This window comes from Poecilia mexicana, unplaced genomic scaffold (assembly GCF_051168715.1).
Source record: "Poecilia mexicana isolate PSO_F unplaced genomic scaffold, ASM5116871v1 scaffold_14, whole genome shotgun sequence".
Lineage (NCBI taxonomy): Eukaryota > Metazoa > Chordata > Actinopteri > Cyprinodontiformes > Poeciliidae > Poecilia > Poecilia mexicana.
The window spans coordinates 16216575-16243565 of NW_028263383.1; the positions used below are offsets into that span (position 1 = coordinate 16216575).

At 42.1% G+C, this 26991-nt stretch overlaps 2 protein-coding genes across 4 annotated transcripts in view; both read right to left on the reverse strand.

The window, feature by feature from the left end:
- Window positions 1–5672: 5672 nt before the first annotated feature.
- Window positions 5673–14977, reverse strand: ca4a (carbonic anhydrase 4a). The gene is made up of 8 exons (XM_014989060.2): window positions 14314–14977; window positions 9528–9572; window positions 8653–8817; window positions 8439–8584; window positions 8253–8345; window positions 8102–8168; window positions 7853–8016; window positions 5673–7768 (listed from the first exon to the last, which is right to left on the reverse strand). The coding sequence occupies exons 1-8, from the start codon at window positions 14447–14449 to the stop codon at window positions 7589–7591; spliced, it is 996 nt and encodes a 331-aa protein (XP_014844546.2). The 5' UTR covers window positions 14450–14977; the 3' UTR covers window positions 5673–7588.
- Window positions 14978–18703: 3726 nt separating this feature from the next.
- The window catches only part of mtmr4 (myotubularin related protein 4), a 45394-nt gene continuing 37106 nt past the window's right edge, over window positions 18704–26991 (reverse strand). For all 3 annotated transcript variants that reach the window (XM_088012273.1, XM_088012274.1, XM_014989059.2), the window contains 8 exons: window positions 25397–25592; window positions 25108–25293; window positions 24120–24290; window positions 23737–23891; window positions 21613–22891; window positions 21274–21384; window positions 21051–21139; window positions 18704–20276 (listed from right to left, as the gene is read on the reverse strand). In XM_088012273.1, coding sequence (XP_087868399.1) covers window positions 20099–20276; window positions 21051–21139; window positions 21274–21384; window positions 21613–22891; window positions 23737–23891; window positions 24120–24290; window positions 25108–25293; window positions 25397–25592 — 2365 coding nt within the window. In that variant the 3' untranslated portion in view covers window positions 18704–20098. The remainder of the gene's footprint in view (window positions 20277–21050; window positions 21140–21273; window positions 21385–21612; window positions 22892–23736; window positions 23892–24119; window positions 24291–25107; window positions 25294–25396; window positions 25593–26991) is intronic.

The following is a 26991-nucleotide window of genomic DNA, read 5'->3' on the forward strand; positions in this document are numbered from 1 at the left end:
CTGTTCTGTGAGCAAATTTACCTCTGTGACTTTCTAAGACCTGTGGCGTTCAGACAATGCCGGCTCTTACGTCAGACCTCTGTGAACTCTGTGCAACATTTTTGGTAATCAGACCAGAATAAGACGGTAAACCTCGCTTCCTTTCAGCGCTGCACACCTTCAGTGTTTTTGAGAACATCGTCCATGTTAACGTTCAGGAAAGTTGTCTTAAGTAAAGAATCAAACACTGAAGAAATTTCCTTTGTAGCATATCGTAGGAAACTAGTTCCATCGACTTGGAATGATAATTTTTGGTCTACTGTGACTCAAACTTATAATTGCCAAAGTTTCTGTGTGTCCCTGGAAGGAAATCTTTTGCTAATAGGATCTGCGTGTGTGACACGGAGGGTTTGCTTCACTGATTGATATCTCTGGTGGCTGCATCTCTCCTTCAAGCCTGGAGCAAGTCATCCTGTTGATGATTGACTGTTTGTGATTTGACTTAAGAGGTTTTTACTAGTAAAATGTAACATATATAGTTTAAAATTTTTTTGTGTGTGTGTTCATGTGTGAAGGTCATCGTTTTTGTCTCAGTTGAGTTTGAACTTCTTCAGCAAGCAACCAAGACTAAAATAAGCATCAACCCATAGTTAAGATGACTTAACTATGGGTATTTAAAGTTTAAATCGAGCATCAGAATGAGGAAGAAAGAGGAATAAGAGACTCTGAATATTGCATGGTTGTAAGTGTCAGACAGGCAACTGGGTATTTCAGAAACTACACTGATCTGCTGGGAGCTTCACGTGCAACCGTCTCTCAGATTTACAGAGAGTAGAAAATATCTCGTGAACGGTGGCTGCGTGGGAGAAAAGTCCTTGTTGACGTCAGAGGAGGATGGACAAAAATGACAGAAAAGCAGCAAATAACCGCCAAAAGTATGCAGGACACCATCTCTGGACAACTATCATGCTGATCCTTGAAGCAAAGAGGCTACAGCAGCAGACGACCACAGCGGTCAGCTGAGAACAGAAAAGATTCACTAAATTCAACTGTGTGTGATTGAACAAATGTTGATTTCAGTTTTGGCATCAAATGAGAAGGTCAGAATTTGATTGGAAAAAGAAAAACACAAAACCTCCAACAGATAACACTCTAGCTTTTGGTTGGAATATGAAAGCAATGTGCCTTCAGAGATTTGTCCAACCTGCTGCTGCTGGTGGTGGTGTAATGCTGAGGGCTTTGGATTCTGGACAGACTCTCTAACTCAGAACTGCTTTCTTAAACGTGACAATGAGTTCTTTGTTCTCCCGTCATCTTCAGCTCTCTGCCCAGGAGATGCTCATCGCTGACATGCAGTCTGCAGCAGCTGTGTGATGCCACCATCTCAATGTGGACGAAAGTCTCTGAGGAATGTTTGTCACTTTTTAAGGCTCAAAATTAAGGCTGTTCTGAAGGTAAAAGTGGGTTTGACCCAGTACCAGTAAGATGGACCTTAACAAAGTGGTCAGTGAGTGTTTCTGGTCAACTAGGGTCAAATATGAGTCTGTGACAAAACAATAGCCTGGATGTTGGGGACAAATTAGAAACAAAAAGTTAAAAAGAATCCACGATACGTTTGTCATATTTTGTACATACCTAATGCTTTTGAAGATTAGACAAAACCATATCTAGCTTTCAGCAGTGTTTCCATTTTGGCTTCATCTTTGTGTGTGGTGATGACAGGATGAGCGATTCTGAGCTCTTTTTTTTTACTTGTGCAGTTAAATTGTAACTAGTTTTAGAATCCTTCCACTTTTGTGTTAAACCTCTTGAAACAGAAGAGGAAGTACTTTTTATGTTCATCATGACTTCACTTTTTGCTTTGTAGATGAACCTTTTTAAACTCACTTCTTCAATTTCTGTGCCTTTGCTGCAAAAAAAAAAAAAAAAAAAACTAATAAAAGACCCGACTTTAAGAAATATGACATTTACATCAAATCTAGGTCAGCTTTAATCCATCAGCAAGAAAATTAACAGTTTCATTTTTTATAATCTCCATTTGATAGATGAATGAGTCACATCTAATAGAGCCCATATCCTGTATCTGAACCATCATCATCGTCACTCGGGTCACTTTCTACAAAGCTGCTACATCCAGTTATCCCAATGAGCCCGGCACCGCATGGAACAGAACCACATGACTTGTTAGACCAACTGACTCTTATTGTCATGGTAACATGTGACCCCGCCCCCTGCAGATGAACGGGTCAGTAAAGTTGAGGTGTTTAAGCCCACTTATTATCCTGCTAAGTGAGATCAAAAGGTGTGAAGTAGCTTCACAGTATTTCCTCATTTATCTCAGCTAAAGTGAGGACCAGTGTAAATAAGCAGTAGCTTGCTGTGACTGATGGGAAACGTATGCTAATCACTGTAGCTAACAGCTGTGAAAATGTTGCCCTGAGATGAGATGGTCAGAAAAAAAAAGATGTTAGCGGCTGATGGAAACTTTAATTTGTTAAACTTTGAAGTAGGGCTGTTGTAAATGGATATTTTAGTAATCGAGTAATCTATCGATTATTCTTACGATTAATCGAGTAATAGTATTAAAAAAGAGAAAAATAAAACATTGGTAAATCTAGCATAACAGCAGTGTTACTGTCGGATATCAACGTCAGCCCAATGTTTCACATTTGAGCTAACAATAACTTTTCTGTAGTTTAGAAAATTAACCTGTAACAATAAGAGCTTACTTTCTAAGTTAACCTGAAGAAAAGTTGTACAAAAATCTAAAGCACAGCCGCCCGCTGTGTTCAGCCTATCCGCTCACCTGTATAAATAGACCTGCAGCGCTCTTCCCCGTTCGCTCTGAACCACCACCAGGCAGCAGCTCCGGGAGGAGAAAAGCTGCCGTACTCCAGGCATCGCGCCAGCTATTTTAAGGATGTCTATTGGTCCACTGAAAAACAACAAAAACCCGGACATTATCATCAGTCAATAAAATCCCCACGAGCTGGACGTGAAAACTGGACGTTATGCTGCTAACGCTTAGCTTTTGTCAACAACTCAGGCGGAAGTGAGAGCGCAGCGCCAATAAGGACCCGTCTGGAACACGGTGCATTAAATAATAAAATACAATTTAACGAAGCGTCGAGTCAGGTAAATTTTAATTTTAATAGTTGAGGTACTCAAATCATTCGAGGAATCACTTTGAAGACTAACACATCACTTTAACTAGTCTTTCGATGTCTTTTGGGGATTAGTATTCAACTTAATGATTTTTGCTCTTCTTTGACTGACTTTGTGTGATGTGTTCTGTACCAAGAAGTCGAGAATAGTACAACATGCCAGGCATCTCAAGAAGTACAACCTACCAAAGGACCCGCTGAACATACTACTTGCTTTTGCACACAATCTTGACCAATAATTGGCCAACTTGAACAATCCACATTGGCAGACGTTCTGCACCAGCTCAGGCGCCAGATGACACGAGGTTTACCACTTCACAATGCTAGGAAGGTAAATTTAAATGTATTGTCTTCATCTTATAGTGGTAAAATTATCGGTCTGATCCCTGCCCCCACAATGAAAGATTCCCGCCAATATTACGACTTGCAGTAAGACACAGATAAGTCGGGTGTGGTGTAAAACGGGAAGATCTGTTGTTGGCTAGCTGCTGCTACATACCTGGAAAGTATCAGAGCTAAACATTTTCCTGTCTAAGGTTGCACCATGGCCCTCACAGTTGGCAGGTACCTCAGCGTCTGGCAGCTGACAGCAATATGAAAAGGTCAACAGGTTTTCAGGGCCTTGCAAAAGTATTTACATCAAGTATTTTTTAAATGTTTAACGAGTTGTCAAGAAAAGGATTACAAGGAGGTTTTTTTTAGATAAAAGTCTGAACATTGAAACATGACTTTGTATTACTATCCTTCAATAAAATCCAGATGAACCTTCAGAGGTCACCAAAACATAAAATGAAGTCCACCTTTGTGTCATTTAATCTCCATGTAATTCCAGCTGCTCAAGGCCTCAGATATTTGTTAAGAGAGCAATATTAGCATCACGAAGACCAATGAACGAAGGAAACAGATCAGGGAGAAAGATGCAGAGATCCACATCTCAATGTAGGAGAAAAGGAAAACTATTAGGTGTGTACTTCTCAAATCTGGTGTTTATGGAAATATGGCAAGAAGAACACCATTCCTGCTTGAGGAAACCAAGCGGGCCACAAGGCAAACATGTGGAAGAAAGCGTTGAGATCAGATGAGACCATCACTGAATTTGTGATCTATATATGGCTGGGCAATATGGCTGGAAAACATCACAACATCACAATTTCATATCATTCAACAAAGACAATTTGTCTTTTTGTTTTAAATATCTGAAATACTGCCAAATTGGTGACGTGACCTTTCCTGTTTGTCAAAAATATATGTGCAGATGTGCAAATCTGGTGGAAACATTCACCTAAAAACTTTGCAGCTGTGCTTGCAGTGATCGTGGGCCTACATCCATCCTATCTCAAGAAGGTTGGATACAAATACAAATCATATTCTTCACATTTTTGTGTGCAAAAAAATGTAAACTTCTGAGATTTTCCATCCAGGGTCTGATGTGATTAGTCTCCTGTTGGCTAAAACATCACAAGCAGCCACGGCCAGATATGCATGACTCTAGAAGAATCTGAAATCTCTGCAAAAGAATGAAGGAGGCTTTCGTTCACTTTTTGTGTGTGGTCTCTTGTAGGACGCCGGTATTTGCTCAATAAAAGTCTTTTGACTCCCTAAAGATGGCGCTGGGGGTTGGCTAGCATGATGGGAGGAGGGGATGCAAAGTAGAAAGCATGTTAAATACAACGAAGACAAAGGAGAAATAGCTCGTAGTCTCTTACCAACGACAAAAGAGAAATCCTACAACCGCTAAAATGTGACGCCAGTGTCTCTCTCTATGGCGCTGGTGACGCGCCATTTTGTTTACATTTCATGATGAAGAACGCTGCGCTCAGTTCTTCTTCAGAGGTTTTCCTGTCGTTTCCTTCGGCGGTTCTTGTTGCAGCGCCACCACAGGTCAAGAGATGAAGGGGAGCAACAGGTTTTTCCAAGAGTTTGGTTCATTTGACACAGTACAGTGTGAAAGCAAGCTTCATTGGCTGACAATGAAACAGATGTTTGCAATTTTGGTCCCCAATCGAATCGAGTCAACCAAACTATCATGTGTGAGAACACACTCCTTGTCTCTGTTGAAGAAAAGCTTAGGTTTGTGTCATACACTCAGCAAAAGTTGCATTTTGGTCTTATTCTTTTCTCCTTTTTGTTCAAAAAATATTTGATTGATTTCAAAGGGAAATTAAATGTTGGTGTAACTCATATTAATTCAAATTCTTCATGCGTCTTCTTCATGGCTTATTGCATATGGAATATTTTTAAGGCTTCATTTCAATTATCTTTTTGGTCCTGCTGCTCTTCCATGTAAGCCACATTTATTGAATGTAAAACTATTAATTACTATTAGTAGGCTGAAAACAAAATCCCACTTGAGGTATATTTTTGTGAACTTTTTTTTTCACAAAAACTTTTTTTTCAACTGCATAATTATGTGCTTTTTGTGTGTTTTACAAGGCCTTAGAAATAAATACTAGTGAAATACACTACAAGTATGTGAATGTGAGAAAATGTGGAAAAAGTTGTAAAAGTAAGATACACTGAAAAAGAAAATGGAGCTCCAGCTTTTAATAAAACTGTTAATTTGTCACATGCAATCAAATCAAGTTTGTCAAACTTTTTTTTTTTTTACATTTGCTTAACATGACAACTTAATAAACATAATATATTTACACAGATAATCTAAATTTGATTACTTGTAGGAGATTAACTCTTGTTTTTTTTTTTTTTAGTTGAATCACCTGTTTTGTTTTTTCAGTGCGTTGATGGAGCTAATGCAGAGTTTGATCCTGACTGCTCAATTTGTGGTCTTGCAAAGAGAAGCCGGCGTCTTTAAAAAGGCATGTAGTTTATTTTTCAACAGTAACATTCTGTTTTTCTATGACACTTTCAAGCATTACAACCTGGAGTCTCAAACACTTCAAGAGTACAAATAAACTCGATTGATCATAAACCGTTTCAAGCTTCATACATAGGTTTGCATTCTATATGAATGGTGCAATACATAAATAACAATAACTGTGCATCGCATCTCTTAATATGCACACTCAATACATAAATACATGTGTAAAATGACACCTCATAGAAATATAGCTGGATTCTGAAGCAATGGAAAATACACAGATTATCCTTCCTCACTGTAACAACAGTTCTTGCTGCCAAATTGCACATATTCCTCTCTATACATGGCAAAGTTTTCTTGAAAAAAAAAAACAACAAAACAAAATGACAACAACAAAATAAGAGCTGAGCACGGTGCGACTCACTGTCAACAATTATCCATACATCCGAATGCCGGTAATATAAGCCATGGAAACGACTGCGGTTTTGAAAAACAAGCTCCTGTGAAATTGAAGCGCCTGTTTTGGGAAAACACTTTGTGAATTTGGGAAGCCCACTTCCAGCAGCCAGGTAGTTTATCTCAAACATCTGGAACATCACAGCATGCAGAGTCATGCTCTTCAAATATGATGTGCATAAAAACTAACTGTACAAATAAATAAAAAAAACCTTGGTTATGTGGCTGTGATCCGTCTTTAACAGCAGGCTGGTACTATCTTCGACTCCTGGGATGTTAGCATCCATATCTTTGTCCCCCAGGTGACTCTGTGGTGAGGGAGTCTGCCAGGCTTTCAGGATTTCATGCAGCTGTTCTTCATGGTTTCTGGTGAGCTACAGCAAGGCTTCCCTCACATGCAGGTTCAGAACAGAGCTGCTGACCGGTCTGAGAGGCCTTGACCCGACTGCAGAGGTGTGACCTGGTGTACTTTATGGGATCTGCATTCTCCTTTGACGTCTGGCTTTGAATTGCAATGTTTTTTTGTTTTTTTATGACTCGGTCTATATATAACTATAACTCCATCCCTTTCACATGCTCCGTTAATAACAATACATCATGTGCCAAGTCATGAGGCTGACCCATAAACCATTGGCAACTCACACTGGTATTAACAGATACTAAATTTACCTGACATTGGATAAGGTGGATGAGTTAACATAAAAACTAAAGTTGTGAAAAGAGAGAGAGGGAGTGTGTGTGTGTGTGTGTGTGTGTGTGTGTGTGTGTGTGTGTGTGCGTGTGCGTGTGCGTGCACTGGTTCTTAGTACAGAGCTTCAAAGAAAAAATCAAAATCCAGTCCAAAAAAGCCTATAATTAAGTGTTGAGTTTGATTACCCAGGTAGATTTCCCAGTAACTTGATTTATGGCACATTCATAAGAGATACTACTTCACTACTACATGCACGGATGCTGATTGAACCCTTACGTCACCTTCCTTGAGGCGTTTCTAACATGCCTCTGTCATTTGGGTCACAAGGGGGGAAACACCATTTGAGCAATCCCTACACTACGACGTGGTCCATTGTCTTTTTGCAAACGCGTCAGAACTACGTTGGAGTCTCAGCTGAGGACCGGCGCAGATCTGTTGGGTCTTATTGATGTCGCAGTGCAGCATGGGACGACTCGATTGTTAGTTGGGCTGGGACAGCCCCAGTGCCATTGTGAGGGCAGCAGCGAGGAGGGCTGAGCTGACCCAGAGCGCGGCGCCTGCTGAGCGGTACACCAGCCGGCCGTTGAGGGGCTGGAGAGGCCTGAAGTTGTTCGACATCGACTTGCCGTCGTAGAACTGGACCTTGGAGAAAGCTTTCATCTGCAAGAGAAGATTGATGCAAATGTTGAGCTGTGGAAAAAGACTCAAAAGCATTTGCTAAAATGTCATCTCTCTTGTTCTAACCTGGTCCATGCTCAGAGGGATAGGGGTTTCGAACACAGTCCAGACCACAGACTCAGAACACGGCGGGGTGGTCAGGGAACCCTTGTAGCGGTAGTAGGAAGTCAGTTTCTGCTCAGGAGGGATCAGCTGTGCCAGGGAGATGGAGGGCAGAGAGAAGCTCACATCTGAAAACACAAACACCGCGATGTTAGCCCCACAGCTACATGCAACCAAGGTTTTGGAATTAGTGCAGAAACTTTCAACACCTACTTTTTGATGCGACACTTTCCACCCCATTGATGATGGTGTCGTACATTCGGTTTGGACTCTTGGACACCTTAACACAAACAGAAAGACATGTGACATGTGTCTTATTGTAAAAAATGTGGGCAAACTATAAAAGACGGTTAAGCAGAATTACCTCATAGAAAAACCCGAGAACTGCGACCCCGTTTGGATCTCGCAGGGCTGTTGTCAGGTCAGCATAATTGCTCTTCATGTGAACGATATGCAACTGAAAAAGAAAGTTTACTGCCATCAATGTAAAGTTCATAGTTCAGCTGATGTCCAAGCTAGGGTTTTATACATTTATCTGGTGGTCTGTTACCTCCATGGGGTACTGCTCCCCGTCGACGGTGTGTTCAGAGCCGGGCCCGCCATCTTTACCCCAGTGCAGGTGAAACTGCACGGCCTTGTATGTGGTCGACAGGTCTCCGCCCGAGATGGTGCAGGTTATAGGAATGTTGACCTTTACTGGAACAGACACAGCGTGAGCACAAACACCTTCAAAGCTTTCGAAGGTCACTTGACGTTGCGCTCACCCGAGTGGCCGTTGTTGGTGATAGAATTTTTGAAGGTCTGCTGGTAGTTTTTGAACTCAATAGGAGTCAGGCGCTCATCTTTCACCGTCTTCCTGGTGACGATGTTGATGGGTGACTGGGATTTTCCTCCACAGTCCATGTAGCCGCCGGGCCACTTCTCTGGTACTGAAACAGGAGGAACACCAGTGATGACTTGAGGAGATGTTTGAGGAGATGACCATCAATTTGTTTCACAACCGTCAGATTAGGAGTCCCGCATGGATGATCAACTGGTCCTTTGTTCTTCTCTGCATTTCATTAAGCAATACATTGGTTTGACTTTTGTAGTGATGATCATGTGGATCCATTTTTTTATTTCAGAAATATGCTTATAACAGGGCAAAAGGCAATTCCAAAATGTAAACATTTATAGAGGACAGATTGATATAAGCAGGAAATCATTGTCATGGTTTAGATTTAGGCTAAAATGATTTCAAAACTGCTTTTTTGTCTTAATCATCCACATTAGTAGTTAATTATAGGCTTTTTTTTGTTGTTTTCCTTTGCTTGTGATGTTATTGTAACCATGTGAGTCAGAATCTTGCCAAATTATCTCAACATGATAAAAATAGTCTGAAGAAATTCAATGGAATAATAACAAATGACCTCAGTTTTAACATTTGTTTAAAAATCTGTTTAAAAATATGTTTCAATACTTTATTTACAAATGTCTGATAGATAAGAGGCCCTGTGTACTTTTTTTTTTTGCCTGATTTAAACAAGTCCTAACCAAATTCTAAAAATGTTAAACAATGGAATTTATTTGTCAAATCGCGATCACGCGTTTTCCCTTAAAAATGAGTCATCATTTTACCTTAACTTCTGGAAAAACTCACCGCTGCACGGATGATCGCAGGTTGACTGGCTGTAGTAGCACCAGCCTGAAATAGAAACAATAGTTTATTTACCAAATGTTAGCGGTTATTTTTCCGCTGTGATGAATGCAAGCCGTCTGAATGTCAGTCACGTTCACTTCTGACTGACATCAACAAGCTGCAGCTTTCTGTCAGAGCTGAAAGGGAGGTTTTTATGTTGGCGTGTCGTCTGGCAGGAGTCCAGGAGGATTTTATGCACATAAACAAATATCGCCTCATATAACTGGTTTATTTTGCTTTGCTTCTGAAAACAGGGTATTGTCCTTGTGGATGTTTGCTCTTGTTTAAACTGTAAAGAAAGCTTCCTAATAGCCAGGAATGATTCTATTCAATAAAAAGTTGTCGCTTTATCTTTCGGCCTTATCAGAGTAAACATAGAGCTCCACCTCAAACTGTTTATTAGTAATCTGCAATTAGTTTGCATGTTTCCTCCTTTGCTCTGAGAAATCAAATATTTATAAAATTATGTTTCTATTAGACTGAAGAATAATAGGAAGGGTCTCCTTCTTTCAGAAAACTGTTTAGGACTTCAATGCTTGGTTCCTCTGTCTGTCAGGTGTGGTGGTTGCGAGGTGGTGAGGAGAGACGCAGAGACCCAGGTTGTGATAAAGATGATGATGGATTTAATGAAGAAAGCTCAACATTCCAGAACAGGCAGCAGCACAGCAGAGAGTTAGCACACAGCTAATTACCGGTAGCAACTGAAAAACTAAGGACTGAAAAAGAGAGCTAAACCATTACAGTTCTACTGTGATGGAAGTCAGACAAATGACATATGACGTATGTTAGACAAGAACCCCACAAGAGACAGAGACAACAGGTGGACTTACAGGGTAATCAAGGGAACGAGACACACCTGGGAACAATCAAGGGCTGACAGGACAACACAGAGACTCAGGGAAACAGGACTAAACACAGAAAATCCCAAAATAACTAAACAGAAAAACACGGATCATGACACTGTCATCCTGATTGTTTTTGTTTCTGCTAAGATTTTGAAAATATGCAAAACCTCAGGGTCAAATATTTTTAGAGGATAAATCTACCACAGAACATTAGAAGATGCTCATGTCTGTGATACATTTTTTTTAAAATGTGCTATTGAATCAGTCTTACAGGATTTACATACATTTGGGGGTTTCAGTGGATGTCTTGCAAACTCAGAAATTTCTAATTACTTTTAGTCACTACAGCCTGGATGCTGAGCGGATTAAAGGGCCGTAATTAACCTCCAACATTGTCTGCAGGTGAATGTGAAAATACCCACAGCTGTGTGAGGTCTTCAAAGACATGCCAACTACAAAGCAGAGCTGACAGATCTCTGCTTTGTAGAGATCTATCAGATAACTCATAGAACTCATTGGGTCTATGAGTTATTATGGCAACTCATAGAACCAGTGAGTTGCCATAAGATTATTGTTCACTTGATAATATTTGGGTTTTAGCTTTAGATGGACAACTATCAACATTTTAGTTCTTGGTTCGAGGAAAATGTTGATACGGTCCATTCGAGCTCCAAACTTAAACTTGGCTGAAATTTGAAACAACCCACATTGGAAAGCTAAATGGAGCACATTGATGTAGTTAGGGGGGACAAAAAAAATCCCACGATGACAGGAAAACTTCCAGGAGTCACAGGGAAGCTTAAGATGAATACTGCATCAGCTGTCAATCTTAGTGGTGGCAGAGTCAAGCTGAGGGTTTGTTTTTGCTGGTTTTGTTGCCTGAGAAATGTATAAATTGGCTGTTATAATGAAAATGGAGGACTAGTATTAGCTACCTTAGCTAGTTGTCAAAGCTAGCTTAAAACGGATGAAGGGCTAAAAGCTTCTAAAGAGGACAAAATCTCAATGCTGGTGAAACTGTATGGTTGGGAGTTACTGTAAAAAAAAATTAAGATACATATTTTTTTTAATTACATGAATGTATTATGTAATGAGAGAGTCCACAATAAGTTGTATGATGTAAGCTAGTATGCTAATACCAGTCCACCAGTAGTGAAAAGAATAGGTGTAAAACAAAAACAAAACAAAAAAAAAGCGTCCAATGTATTAATCTATTATTAAAAGTCACGCTTTCTAAATACCTAGATCTACAAATACGGGAAATCTATTTGTCAGAAGGAGAATTGCACAACACTGTTACTAATCAGGCTTTTGATAGTTATTAAGTAATCTACAACCCTCTTCCATTACAAAATGCCTATTTTTTATTGCTGTCAGTTGATGATCTTCATTATCCAATCAGATGTCGGTCCGCTCCAGCCTGGACCAATGGGCGCTCTGTAATGCGTTTTTATTGCAATGAGCAGAGCGAACAATGCTGTGAGCGGCTTTCAGTGGATCTGAAGGCTGTGCTGGTGAGCAGAAGCCAGCGGGAAGAAAGCAAACACGCTCCGGTCTGGTCAGATCTGAAACTCCCTGAAATGTGAGCACAAACGCAGCATTTCAAAGCCATTGTGTGGGGCGCGTGACACGGATCTATCCGCTGCTCCCACGCGCGCCCCACAGACACGAGTTTCTGAATGAATGGTGGACATTACGGAGCTGTCGACGCAAACGCTGCGTTCTGGCGGAAATTTGCGCAATACACAACACAACTTTCACCTGCGTGACATCGACAGAACATCGGATTTAGTTAGCAGAACTTAGGCAAACACACACACACACACACACACACACACACACACACACACACACACACACACACACACACACACAGAGAGAGAGAGAGAGAGAGAGAATACTCAAGGTGTGTATTTTTTGGGTCTACGTGCCAAACACTATGCGGTGGAAAACCCAACACTGCACCTCAACCTGAACACACCAGCGTCCTCTTGAAGAAACGTGGTGGTGGCAGCATCATACTGTGGGGATACATTTTCTTTTCTTCTACCCGTTAGACGTATCAATAATTAGGAATTTATCTAGGTTAAAGTTTCAATCGATTGTGTAAATAACACTCTGTGATTGATGCAAACTACAAAAACTGGCAGTGGGTTGGGCTCTCTGTTTTTGTTGCTTTATCTTCAATTTTTATTTGTGTTGTTATTCAATCAGAGCATGAATATATGTTTACCACTATTAATAACCTTTTGGTGGTATGATTGTTCTACCCTATTTAAACTGTTAGTAGCTTATTTGATAATGTGCGAATTTAAATTTTGGACCTTGGTTTGTGTTGTGGGGCAGGAATAGCTGCATATGTTCAGGTAAAATGTCTACATATTGTCAACAAAAAAAAAGGAACTTTTGATTATTCCCCCTCATTCACCGTTTTGTCAGCTGTCTGATATTTCTTGGTAACACATTTTTGAAAAGCACCACTGGTCATTTTCCTTCCACTTCTGTCTAAACTTTGTGTTGGTCTTTCACATAAAATCCTAACTAAATAAATTGCAGCTTTTAGGGGACACTTTGACAAAACCTGAAACATTAAATGGAAATTAATGTTGTTTGTAAGACGCTACATCAATTCTTTGTGATAATTTAGCACAAATGCTATTGCATCCTTTACTGTCGTCTTCTGAAATGGTTTCTGTTAGCTGGAGCAAAAGCGGACTATCACTGTTCTCAATGTCTCAGTTCAAATATCTGGAACTCCAACAGAGTTTCAGTGAGTCTGATTCATGCACAGCTTTGGCATTCTTCCTTTTCCTTCATAGCTGGCTTAAACGCACCCTTTTCATTCTGCCCCATTAAAAACATCGTAAACATGTAAATGACTGCCACTCTGGCCAAGTTGGCGCATCTTTAATAGCGGAAAACGACACGTAAAATCTGGAGAGCGCCGCTGCGCCTTTTATGCGCAAAGCCCCGGAGGTCACAGCTCAGTGCTGGATGACGGACACCATGAGGGCTGCAGAGGGGCTAATTAGCTCCTTAAAGGCCCTCAGCTCTTCACATGGGAATCGGTCTGACACTTTGAGTCGTCTGCGCAATCTGATCGGACCGCTGTTCTTCATGCGTAATTTTGACGCTCCGGGTGATTTCGACCCATCTACGCTTTAGAGCGCAAACGAGACCCTTTCGCTGTTTATTTGGAGACATGACCGTCGCGCACGACGCGGATCTATGCGGCAAACGGCACCCCCAATCTGTCACAGACCGACTCCGCGCGGAACCGAGCAGGTGCGCCACCAGAGAGAGGACGGTGTCCGACGTCCTCACGGGCAAATGAGGGAATCACAGCTCGCGTCTCCGCCTCACGGGGGGACTTTGTGGCTGAGGGCGGGGGTGAGGGGGTGGTGGGGTGCAGGGGACCCCTCTCCTGCCCTCCCACGCAGCTCGCAGTCAGTTCGGGACGCTGCAAGGTGTGAATGTTGGACGCGCTTTGGAGAGCCTCGTCCAGTGTGACGGACGGGGCAGGTGCAGCTGTCCCGCCGCTCGGTTCCTAGTAATTTTATCCGAGGAGCGATCTATGATGCGCACACGTCTGTCTCGTTTTTAAATTTTTAATCACCTCTCTCCCTCTCTTCTGTCTTTGTGGAATTGGAGAATATTTAGGCTTGGAACCAAATCAGTCTCATTCTACCGTCTCAATAAAACAACAACAAAGACAGGTGCACGCATCTCCGCATCCAAGTACAGTTAACATTAGAAATAAGTGAGTACAGAAAATGATCATGAGCATTATTAATCAACGACAACAACAAATATTTTCTCAACTGTCCCTTGATTTATCCGTTAAAGTCTTTTCTTTTCTTTTTTTTTTGCGCAAATGAATGAAATCAGGTGCAGTGACCTACCTCCTGCTCCGGCGCACACCGTGCAGAAGGATGCCAGCAGAACGGGAAGGATCAGCAGCTGCTGCATGTTGGAGCGTCTCTGAATGAGCCGAGAGAAAGCGACACAATGACTCGATTCCCTCCGATGTGATCGCATTCCTCAGGGCGGGCGGTGGGGGTCCTTATACTTATCTATCAGCACACAACCAAAGGAAAGGAAGAACGCGTGGCGCCTCCTCCTTTTCGGGTATGGCCTCTCTGCAGTGATCAGAGTCCGAGTGACAGGGGCCCTAACAATGGGCTCCCGGTGAGAGAGGGAGCCGATTTTTTTTTTTTTTTTTTTTTTTTTTAAAGAACGCAATAGTTGAGTCAAGCAGCTTCCTGATGATCTGTGATGAACTCAGAAAGACCTAATCATGACTCAGTCATGTAGGCCCTCCAAGGAACCGGAACCGTTAGAAAAAAAAATCTTTAGGCTGAAGCTAAATGATTATTTTAGTTATTCAAACCAAATAGTCTGGAGCGGAGGCGTTTTTAAAAAAAAAACAACAAAAAAAAAACAGCTGACAGCGTCGTTCAAACTCTGAACTCAACCCAACGGGAAATGTTCTGACGATCTGTGCTACCCCCTCACACTTTCCTACCGTAGCGCATCTCGATAGCTTATTATATGAGGCCCGAGTTTGATTAGGTGCCGCGCTCCCACCATGCTAATGCTAATATATGTTTTAAATTCTCCAAGTACGTTGTTACCAAGGCAACAACTGAACCGAACATCTCACAAATGTTTTAATATGTCACGTGGCTTTTAAACAGCACTGGAAATGTCACAGGAAAATATTTTTTACATATTAGTTTTAAAGACAAGATAGGAACATCATAGCTGTTCATTAATACCGCCTTTATGTTAACTCCTATGAAATTTCTGAACTTGCTGTTTTAAAAATGAAGAACTCAGTTTTGTTCTTTGCCCAACTCTGATCAGCTTCAACCTCAATATATTATTTGTTAATTTAAATAAATTATGTTTATTTGTCCATCCAAATATTGCAAGTAAGATATTACACTCTGTAGGATCCCAATTCCAAAAATTAGGATTTCCCCTTTTAGCAGCGTTTTGTGACTCATTGATTCACTTGAGCAAAAAAAAAAGTTTAATAATAGGCAATTATGCTTACCATTATAAGTAATAGTGAGTAAACTCGAGATAACATGTATTTTAGTGTTCAGTGGTTGAACACAGGGGATTCACAATGATCACTCATACACCAGATGCATTATTTACAAAATTATGACAGCAGATGTTTTACTTTAAATGATAACTAGGAAATTTGCCAATAAAATGTTAAAACCTTTAAAAAAATATATAAAAACGTTGATATTTCTGATAAGCAAAAATACAAATGTTAGCTCCTGTATCCTGTGTGGGATGACAAACACTATTATGAGTGCGTGTGTGTGTGTGTGTGCTGCTGGCCTGAGGGCCTAAAGCAGTAGCGCTGTTTGTTTATGCCTTGGGCCGGCTTTGATTCCATCTCAGTATGTTGCATCAGTATCAGCTGGACTGATGTAAAAAGCTCCAGATGTACTGTAGTTGGATTTCATGAGGACTTTCTGCACTTGAACTATCAATGTTTTCATATATAACATGGAACAGAAAAAAATCTTAACATGTTTGGAGAATTTAACACCTATATTAGAATCAGTGTGGTGGGCGACGGGTTTAACAGGCAGCAGGACCAATTATTAAGAGAAAAAAAGACTTTACTCAGATTTGAATAATTCAATCATTTAGCTTCAGCCTAAAGATTTTTCTAATGTTTCTGATCTTTTGAGTCAGGATGTTTTTATTTACTCACTCTGATGATTCATCATTTTGCATGAATTCAAATAGTTTAGGACAAATTCTAATCTAATTCAAGCCGGATTGAAATTTGACCGGACCCAAAGCAGAAATTAATCGAGATTTAATCACAACACGACGACAAAACAATGGATGAAGACGTTTAGAAGATATTTTACCGATACGATTCTCACCTTTGAACCGCTGGCATGATGGGAAACTTCCCACACGTGTCAACGATCTGCAGGATCCACAGGGCAGATGGGAGGCGCAGCGACCTATGTGACCTTGACGGCCCTACTGGACTTATCAAACTACAGGTTAAAAGCTCACAGGATGAGAACTGAGGAAGTCTTTTTCCTTTAATAATCTTTACATGTAGAGACATCTCAATTAATTTTAAATCATTTTAAACTCGACAATTAAAATCTTGGAGAAGCCAATTTAAATTCAAGCTGAGTATTTGTGAAACCGATCCCATGTGATGAGCTCTCGGTGACCTCTGACCTGACTCAGGAGGGATTAGCTCTGCTTGCATACAGCTGAGAGAAACGTGTCAAAAACTGTAGATTTTCGGGCGCAGCTCGGGCGTGGAAATGGCCATAGTGCAAAGGTTTGCAAAAAAAAAAAAAAGAAAAAAAAAAAATATATATATATATCGCAGCACTCCACCTGAACTTTTCCAGCCATAAAAAGTTAGGAGCTGTCACCTTTTATTTTCATTCACCTTGTGGAGACCTAGATTAGCCTCAGCTTGAATTATTGATCATGCTGAGTTCACATGAACAGCAGTTTCTCTTAAAAGCAGGACTTGGCTTGTGTTTCACTTCTGGAAAAAAACGACACGCTTCCGAATAACTGCAACAAAACTCTGTGGAAGTCCAGTCCTCCTGCAGCCGACGACAGAAATTTACATACACTGAGTAAAGCTATTTTTATCTCACTGTCTGAAGTTTAGTTCCACCAAAGTTTTCTCTCTAAGTTAGTTAGAATTAGCAAAATTAGCTCTATTTGCTAAGTGCCAGAAAATGTGGTCAGATAATTTTTTTAGAGATGATTTTGCAACTTTCTTTGAATTCAGAAGTTTACATATTTGGTCAGAATCAGGGATAACTGTATGACTTTTTAAACATCATGAGACTCATGCAGATTAACTTCTACTTTCCTTATAAGTCTTCCAAATAAAAAAATATTTAAAAAAGAGGAACTTTATTCATTCATACCAGAAAAAGAAATGAAGTTAAGAAATATCTCACTGTGAAGTCACGTAAAACTCTTGATTTGATTGGTTGAAGGTGCTGGGTTTGTGCTTCTGTTGAACAAACGCCATCTAGTGGCATCAAGAGTCGATGCAGCAGCCACCGAAGACTAAAAATGAAAGAAAAAAATATCCCGGACAGTAAAAACTGTTGGGATTATTCCATGTTTGCCTAAAAAATAAACACGTAGAAGAAAATGAGTTAATGTTTAACATAGATGGTGTTTATGAATTAATTTCCTGAGCTCAGTTTACCTCAACACTCTCTGCATCTGGTGTCTCTATGGAGTAGCGGCAAGAGTAACTGTTTACAGTTCCCAACAAGCCATGTAGGGGGCGCTGCAAACTTGGGAAAGTCCGATCAAATTAGATCGAAATGTAATTTTTGTGACCCAGAGTACCATCCAAGATAAAAAAAAAAACAAAAAACACTTCAAATCACCCTAAACACATTATCTGCCTGTGGTGGCAGCATCATGCTGTTGCTGTGTGGTAAGAGAACCTGATAGACTGCATAACACTTGTTTACCTTCAGGAGGCAATATTAGGAACAACATCAGTAGTGTTGTTCTTTAGGGGTTATCTGATGTCACTATATTTCTTTTACCTGCAAAAGTCGTCTACAGTAGAAGAAAGGACCGGGTGGTCGGCGTGCTTTTTTGTCTGTCAGCCATATTGGATTTAACAAAAATAATTTCTTGCATTTGCAGCTGATGGCCAGTAGTTGGTGTATTTTATGATGCATTAGTGTCCACTTCAGTGGTCTGTGTGCTTTCATAATATAAAAATCCACAAGAAGCACAAAATTATGGGTTTTAGACAGCTGTCCACTGTAGTGACCACTATGCATGAAAGGGTTAAGAGTTTCTCCATTCAATCTGATTGAGGCTAAAATAGTTTGTAAAGAATCTCTGGTGGGAAGATGTGCTAAAAATTGTGCCCATTTTTTGCTCCATCATCAGGTTTTCCTCCCGACTCAGGAGGGATTAATAAAATAAGCTTTGAAAATTTTCTCTGTTAAAAAAAAATGTTGAAAACCAAGAATCTTTTTTCATTGATGGTCTATTGTGTTAAAACAGATTAGTTAAAGTTTGTGGTTGTGCTGTCAAAAGGCTCTGGAGGTGAACACTGAATCAGGATGATGTTTTTATTTCATTCTGCCAAGTGTTCAGCGTCTCAATATAAAAATTAATGCTTATTGGGATAAACGTGATATTAACTCAAAGAGGCAGCTGTTTTCTCCCAGCTGACTTCACTAGAAGTGTTTGAAAGGCTGAAGGTTTTGGGAGTCAGTGATTTTAACACCGGTATCGAGTTGATATGATGGTTTATTTTTAACTCATGGGATTTCAGTTTTACAGTGCATTTTCTTTACAACAATTATTAGGTAACGGGTTTTAGCCATCACTACTGATCAGATAAGAGCTTGTTACATTTTTGATCTCGCCTTTAAAATTTTGACTTCGATATCGTGCAAAAATAACATCGCAAACATTACACAATGGTTAAACCCAGAAACGGTTTGCTAATTCAGTTATATCCCATCGTTGTCTTTATCTAAACTCAACAATTTGTTAATCTTAATTTAAATCAGTTATTAAGCAGCTAAATATTTGCACCAATAAATCATACACAGACGTGGCCAATTAGAAACCTGCTGCTGTCCAGAAGGGAAAAAAAAAAGGCTTTTAAAAGTAGACAAAAACCAAATATGGCACTATTGATTCAAGAAACAACCAGTAGACAGAAAAACACATTTTCTTAGGGGGAGGAAAGAGACGGGAGGAAAAAAAAAAAAAAAAAAAAGAAAATCTGGGTATTCTGTATCCAGTTCACAAGCTTGAGATGTTCAGATGAGAGTTTCGGCACAAATTCGTCACGGAAAAAGCCGCCAGCACCTTTAAAATCTCACATCCCGACTCCCGTCTTCCTCCTTCCTCTCAGCCGTCGTCTCCGAAAAAACAAGCGGCGGCGTTCAGGGCGTCCGAGGCCGCGACGCGGCGGAGCGAAGCAGCGACAAACACAGAACCACGTTGACTGTGCACACACAGAAGATCTGAGAACACGCGGCAGCGACAAACACTTAAAGGACTCCAGCGAGAACGGAAACGGTATCCAGTCTTCCCCAGCACGCGTTACATTCCGGCTCTAAGGAATAAGATGCGTTAGCAAAGTAAACAGCAGATTTCTCCCTTTTTGCTCAAGTTTGGTCTCCCTCAAATACACAACAGCTAGTAGTGCACAAAATAAAAATACAAAATTAGACTTTTAAATACAGTAGCAGCATTGTTTTTCTTTCCTCTTTTAAAGTCGCCTCCAGTGGTGCAGGCGGAGGCCGTCGGGAGCCCCCCCGACGCGCGAAGGTTGAGCGATTGTCCTCTGGGGAGCGAGACAGAGTCCAGCCAGGATGGTGGACGAAGGAGGTGGACAGAGACGGGACGTGAAGAGAGGGGGCAGCAGGACGCTGCAGCGCTCCGGGCTGAAAAAATGTCCCAACAGCATCATCGTCACCTCCGCTTCCCGCTAACCTGCGTCACACCTTCTAGTCTCGGGCGCCTCTGCGTTTCAAGACAAAACGTCTCTTTTCGTAGCCCCTCCGTAGCCATGACGACGGCGTGTCGAGGAGGTCGCCAACGGGGTGTCGCTCTGCTCCAAAGCGAGCAGGGCGGAGCAGAGGTGGTAGCCACACGTCGCTGCGTGTCCTCTCAGCTGGACGCCGTGGCGATGGCCTTCTTGAGCTGCTGGCTGCGGATCTCGCGGGTGCGAGACTCCAGCAGGTGGTCGTGGCAGGTGTTGCACACCAGCACCGGGTCGTACAGCTGCTGGTCCGGGATGGGCAGCTTCAGGTGGCAGCAGTCTTTGCAGAACACGTTGCCACAGTTCCTGCAGAGAAAAACAAAATCCAATGGTGTTAAATATATCAGTGTTTGAGCTGATGCTTTGTGTGATTGAAGAGATCTGCACTAAAACTAAAATGCTGCTTGAAATAAAATTTATGCGCTCCGACTGCACATCTAAAGATGTTTTCCTGCTTGAAAACAAACAACTCAGTCAACAGATGTCTGTAGCGGCTCAGATGCTAAATGTTTGACGCATTTATAGAAAGAAAAGATTCGATAAAATTTTCTAATAATGGTACAGAGATGACAGCAGACATAATTAGGCTTTTTGTAGAAATTATAGTCGGTGATCTTACAGAACAGCTACGCATTTAACACCTTTGAATTACAAACTCAACTTGTGTGCATCGTTCCAAAAAGCCGCCGTTACAAATAAGCTGCTGTACACAGACTGGTGTGATGCAAAATAATTAAATTAAAAAGTCTCCATTACACACATTTCAATACGGTTGGAAAAAAAAAACCCGTTAATCCCAGTATAAAAACCTTTCATCAAAAAAATGGTATTTTTGAAATTGGTAAACAGATTTATTTTTGTTATTTCAATTTGCTTGATTCTACTGGAATAGAAATGCAGCTCTAGTTACACGGCGGTGGACTCTGTTCACTAGTTTGGTCACTTCTGAAGGTAGTTGGTCGCTCCGGATACTTTACTGGTATCAGACTAAAGGAGGTAAATTCAAGTTTCTGCTTGTAATGACTCTACATTAGTGGAAACTGATTCAGCGTCGTCATATTTACTGATATGAAGCCTCACCTGCAGTGGTGACGCCTCTTGGCGATCCAGAACTCACTGTCACAGTTGAAGCAGTGTGAGGCTATGTGGTCGGGGACCCACCTCGTCACCTGTATATACACACACACACACACACACACACACACACACACACACACACACACACACAGCAGTGGATGATGTCAAGAGCTGCTCCTTGACAGGACAGAGAGACAGGATCTGTTTGTGGATGAAAGACGCTGACCTCTGTGTCCTTGGGTTCGACTCGATCCCAGCTGCCCTCAGACAGACGGTCCTCGCTGTGGGTGGACAGAGAGTCCTCCTCGTTGCTGTTGTCTGACTCCCGCAGACACGTCTGGAAAACGGCGGACATTTTAGAGGACACACAGTAACACTAGACGCTTAGAAAACATCTGACAAAATGTAATGTTTATCGATTGTTTCATAATTGGTGGCTGAACAATGTTTTTGTGATGTAAAGCACTTTGAAATTCCTCGTTGCTCTACAAAGAAATTGGACTAGAAAAACTGAGGAAATATTTATGAAATCTGCAAAAAGAAGAATGAAGAAGAAGAAACTCACGATGTCGTCCTCGTAGTCGACGTCTGGCTCGGAGGGCGGGGTGCTGAACTGTTTGCTCTCCAGCCTCATCTGCAGCTGCCTCACCTGCTGCCGCAGCACCTCCACCTCCTGCTTGTATCCGGCCTCGATCTGCCGCAGCCGCTGCTGCACGGCGTCCAGCGGGACCGGCAGCCCGTCGTCATCCAGGTACGCCGGGGCGTGGGGCGGAGGCGGCGAGCTGGAGGCCGACGGGGAGGAGTACGACGCCGGCAGCAGCTGGTGGGCCGCCAAGGAGTAGCTGAGGCTGCGGGCGGCGCTGGAGCAGCAGAGCGCCTCCCTGCGGCAGCACTGCGAGCCGCTGGCGGCGGCGAAGCCCTGCGAGCGCAGCAGCTTACCCGGCAGCCGGCGGCTCTGGTAGCCGCCGGGGTGCCTGAAGCTGGACTGGACCAGACCTGGGACGCTGTCCCACGGGGAGCTCAGCAGAGGCAGGTCGGACAGCTGAGAGGTCAGAGGTCGGAGGACAGAGTCGGTGTGAGCAGCTGAATCCGTCGGCGTCCTCCCTCTTCCCTTCGCCGGTTCCGCCCTTGACCTGTCCTTGTCTTTCTGCGGCGACTCGTCGTCACTGGAGCGGCTCTGGTGGAGCAGAGGGAACGAGGCGGGCGGCGGCTCGCCCTCGTCCGTGAGCGTCTCCGTGGAGTCGTCCATGCTGGCCGTCTGCTGCCTCGCTGCCAGCAGGGCGCCGGGCGGCGGCAGCCTGTCAGCCTCGCCGTCGTCGTTGGTTAGTAGGGTGGAGTCGTTGGCCGCAGGCTGGGTGTTTTTGCAGGGGAGAGGTAAGCAGGGCTCTGGCTTGTGGGACGGGGAGGCGGGTTCTGGAGACCCGCCTGGACTCTCCACCTCCAGTGGAGGAGACGGCGGCGGCAGTGGGCTGGGGGTCTGAGGCGACGCCTGGTGGAGGACCGGAGTGACGAAGGCAGCCTGTGAGTCGGTGGGGGAGTCGCAGACGGGGGGGAGCGGCGGAGACGGCAGGGGCTGCGTGGTCAGACAGGGTTCTTCCTCCGCCCCCGATCCGCTCTTGTGGTTCTCGTCCACACCTGGACCGGCTGCCGGCAGCGGCGCCTCCTCGGTCGGGTTGTCCTCAGAGCGGCCTGCAGACGGGTCGTCTGCCCCGGCCGAGGGCTCCGGGGCCGGGCGGCCCTCCTGGCAGTGCTTGTTCAGGTTCGGGTCACTGGATGTCCGGGTCAGAGGAAGACCGTTCTCCAGAGCGGACAGCAGATTGTCCATGGAGCGAGTCTTAGGAAGTCTGGACAGGAAAGGCAAATTATTTCTCCCATGTTTTCTCATTTGGGACACTAGAGGGCAGTATAGCTCTGTTTTCATTTCCCATATTAAACTTCTTTCACCTTACGACTCCAAACTTCAATAGTTTTCTTTTATGATTTTATCACAAAAAAACAACAAAGACCAGGGTTTGTTTTCCCACAGTGAAATTCAAGAACTTTTCAAGGTAAATTTGTTTTAAAAATCAACACAAATGAACTAAAAATGACAAGCTTCAATTGTGATGTCATTTATTTCTGTTATTAATGTCTTGTGATATTATTCTACATTGTAAGGACAAAAAAATGTAAAAAAAATTTAATGTTTTGAAAATTCACACCAATGCAACTGAAAAAACGCTAAACAAAAAAGATCCTCCGATTTTAACAATGTATAAAATATAAGCTAACCTTTTCAATTATGCAGATCAATAACTCTTTGAGCCATCAAGAATAATAAATAAATTAATGTAATAAATTAAAAAGAGCTCAATAATTTCCATTCTGATGATTAATATTTTTTGAAGGGCAATTTTCTTTTTAGTGTCGTAAACCATTTTATTTATTAGTTTTGGTTGTCGCGTTTTATTTTGGATATTTAAAATAACTTCCAGTGTTCGGCTGCAGTGAAACTCAGGGAGGCTGAATTCACATGCATGGCAAACGTTTTACATGCTTCACTGCAAATTCCAGCACTACTTAGTTCTGGTTTATTACCACATTAAAAACCCAATAAAATATACTGAGGCCTGTGGTCATAATGTGACAAAACTGGAAAACGTTAGAGAGGCATGAATACTGTTGGAAAAGAGACAAACGGTGAACGTACCTGTCCAGTGAGCGGGAGGTGAGCTCGTCTCCAGCGGCACATGGGGGGAGGTAGAGTTCCACTGACTCGTCCACAGCTGTGCAGGGGGACGAAGTGGGCAGGTAAACAGCTGTCCACAGCTGCAAGGCCCGCGTGTGGCAGACTGGCTGCAGCACCTGGCAGACAAGAAGCAGGGACAAACGCAGCAGCTCAACAGCAAGTCATGATTGCGGATTATTTTGTAATTCGTCTCCCAGAGACAAAAAGTGAGAGTTGCTCTTCTGATCCTTCATTAAGTAACAGGAAGTCAGACAGTGACGACTAAAACAAACCTGCAAAAACACTTCAGATAATCAGAAGTTTTTAGAAATGCAGTAATTATATAGTATAAAAACTGGTGTTACCACATCGTGGCCGGGAACGTAGAGGAAATTCTGGAAGTTCTTGTTTCCGGCGCGGAGCAGCGACCACACAGAGCAGGTGCGCTTGTAGATGTTCTTTGCTTCTCGCTCTCGAGCGTTGTTGCACAGAAATGTGCCGTAAAGACAAGAATAGGTGTGCTGCACCAACTTGACCTGCACGAAGGAGGAGGATGAGTCACGTTGGGCCTGTTCAGGACATTTTGCCTCTCTTGGCGCCAAGTGGCGTAAAAACGTTCGAACCTAAAACAGGATTTCTGCAGGTTTCACCAACACACATTTCTGACTTCAAGACCTTTTTAAGGCAGTTATGTGTGAAATTTAAGACCTGCATCACGATAGAAATGTTCAAAATAAAATTGCATATTTTATACAGTTTTTGTGGTGCCAAGCTTTTTGCTCAATGCATCGGTTGGCAACAGAAGTGAGCCAGTGGCGAACATCATCCAGCTTCCTGTTAGCGTTACGTGACTTGCACTAAGTTTATGAACCAGGAAAACAGGTTTTTTTTCTGCACAGTTAATCTTCCCATGACTCACCTACGTCACTGAAATACTCCAGGAGTTTAATGATTACATTTGATTTCGTGTTGTAGTGACACGCTGACCTGAAGAGACTCCTGGGTTTATTCTATTGCTCTTCCAGGCACTTGAATGCCATCGGCTGAAGCTCATCTGTAAATATGTTTTACCCAGAACTCATCAAGTGGGATAGTTTTAGCTTAACCTGTTTTTTTATTTTATATGATTAATCGATTGTCAGAATAATCGATAACTAAAATCATCGCTAGCTGGAGTTCGACTATTTACTTAAATAACTTGGAGTATTTGACTGTCAATCAGTGAGACTTTATAAAGATCTGGCTCATGAAATATCTTCATTCATCTATAATATTTTCACTAAATTCCATCAACACAATCTCAATTTCTCGATTTCATGGTGAAAGAGCGGAGAGAGCTGGGCGACCACCCACCAGGAAGGCCTCGTTGAACTCGAACAGGCAGGGGAACTGTTTGAGCAGCTGGTGGACGCAGTCCAGCCACTGCAGGAAGACGGGACACTGCTCGCTCACATCGTCCGCGTTCTCCTGGTGGCCGCACCGGTCCCCGAATTTATGGCCGTAGTCCAGCCAGTCCGTCTCCACGAGCACCTGGAAACCCTGTAGGGGAAAAAAAAAGTATTTAACAGTGAGGACCTATAAAAAAAACAACAGTAAAATATTTACTGATGCATAAAAAAAAGAAAATCAAGTAATCTCTCGCCTCTAACGTCCTGTAGTAGGGGTCTAGAAGAACTTTGGCCAGGGCTACTATCTGGGGCGTTCGGTCCCAGCCGTCTGAGCAGTGGACCAGGACGGGCCGACCTTCCCGTTCCACCGCGCCGCACACCAGAGTGGCGGCCTTCAGCATGACCGACAGGTGCTGCAGCCATCGGGTGCTCTCAAGAGCCGACAGCCAGCTGAAACCACGACAAGTGGCCGATTAGACCGACCGGCTGAAATCCACACTAAGTGGTGAGATAATGAGCCTGTAGCAGGAGGCAGCTTCAGCCTAAAGTGTTTTTTTTAACCATGAAGAGCTCACCGAGTGGCGTCACAACTCCACTTAGTCAATCTTGTTTTTCTTATCTTTGACGTGTGATTACCAGTTATGTCTATTAATTTAACGCTGTACACAAACAAAATTTAAGTTTTTTGGTCTAGTTTATAGTGTAAATATCTTAGTACGCCTGAAATAAGACAAGTAGTTTTCTGCTTGTTTTTAGTCAATAGAGCGATAAAAAAAAATACAAGTTTCAATGGCAGATTGTTTCTTTTATAACATGGGAAATGTCTTGTGAAATAATCCATTGCTTTGACTAATACCTTTTCATCAATGTTAAGAAATTATTGACTTTAAATAACCTCCCATATCTTGCTGAAAAGTTACTTGCAAGTTTGTTATTTCAAGTGTACAACCAGAAACAGGCCAGACCACTGGCTAAGAGTTTGTGTTTTTGCAGTGTAATGGACACATAAAAAGAAATTGCAACCCCAAGTTAAAATATATATATATATATATATATATATATATATATATATTCAGAGCAATATGTGTAACACATCAGCAAGTCAAAGCAGGAAACCACTTAATGAGTGGAACTGGATGAAGAATGTAAACATTTCATTTCTACTGTTATAAAAAGCAGATTTCTTTCCTCAAATCTATCAAAGCCACCAGGAAGTGTTTTTTTTTTTTTTTCTTAAATCAGATTTTATGTAATAGCCTCAATAAAAGTAGGTTTAAAATTTGTATTTTGTCTGATGTGGAACGCCCCTGAGATGATGCTTTGTTTCACTTTCACTATTAAAACGTCTTCTAGCTCATCTCCAACTTTCCACACCCAGCAATAAATTTTAGCCGTTTTTCTTTGCTGTAGCTCAATTTGGTCAAATGAGTTATTTGTAAAAAATACACTGCAAAAACAAAGAAACACTCCAGACACATGAGGCCTTTTACAAAATAAAAAACAAACAAGGTGGCATATTTACGTGTTTGATTGTTTTAGGGTCAATAAGAATAAGTGGAAATAACCGTTGGTTTTATGGTAGGTTTCCATGGCGATGCCAGTCGTAAACCTGAGCTGTGACAATAAAAACCTCACTAATCACGTAGTAAAGGCCTCTGGAGTATCTATACGGATACATCGGATTAAGTTACTCTGCGTTCACTTGGAGTGAATTTTTAGATCATCATAATTAACCACAGAGACTCTGAGCTAAAAACTCATGAAGAAAAAAAAAAACAAGCTTTACAATATGATGTTTCAGCAGCTGAATTATCAGAAAACCGAACAAATAAAAATTTAAACGGGTACG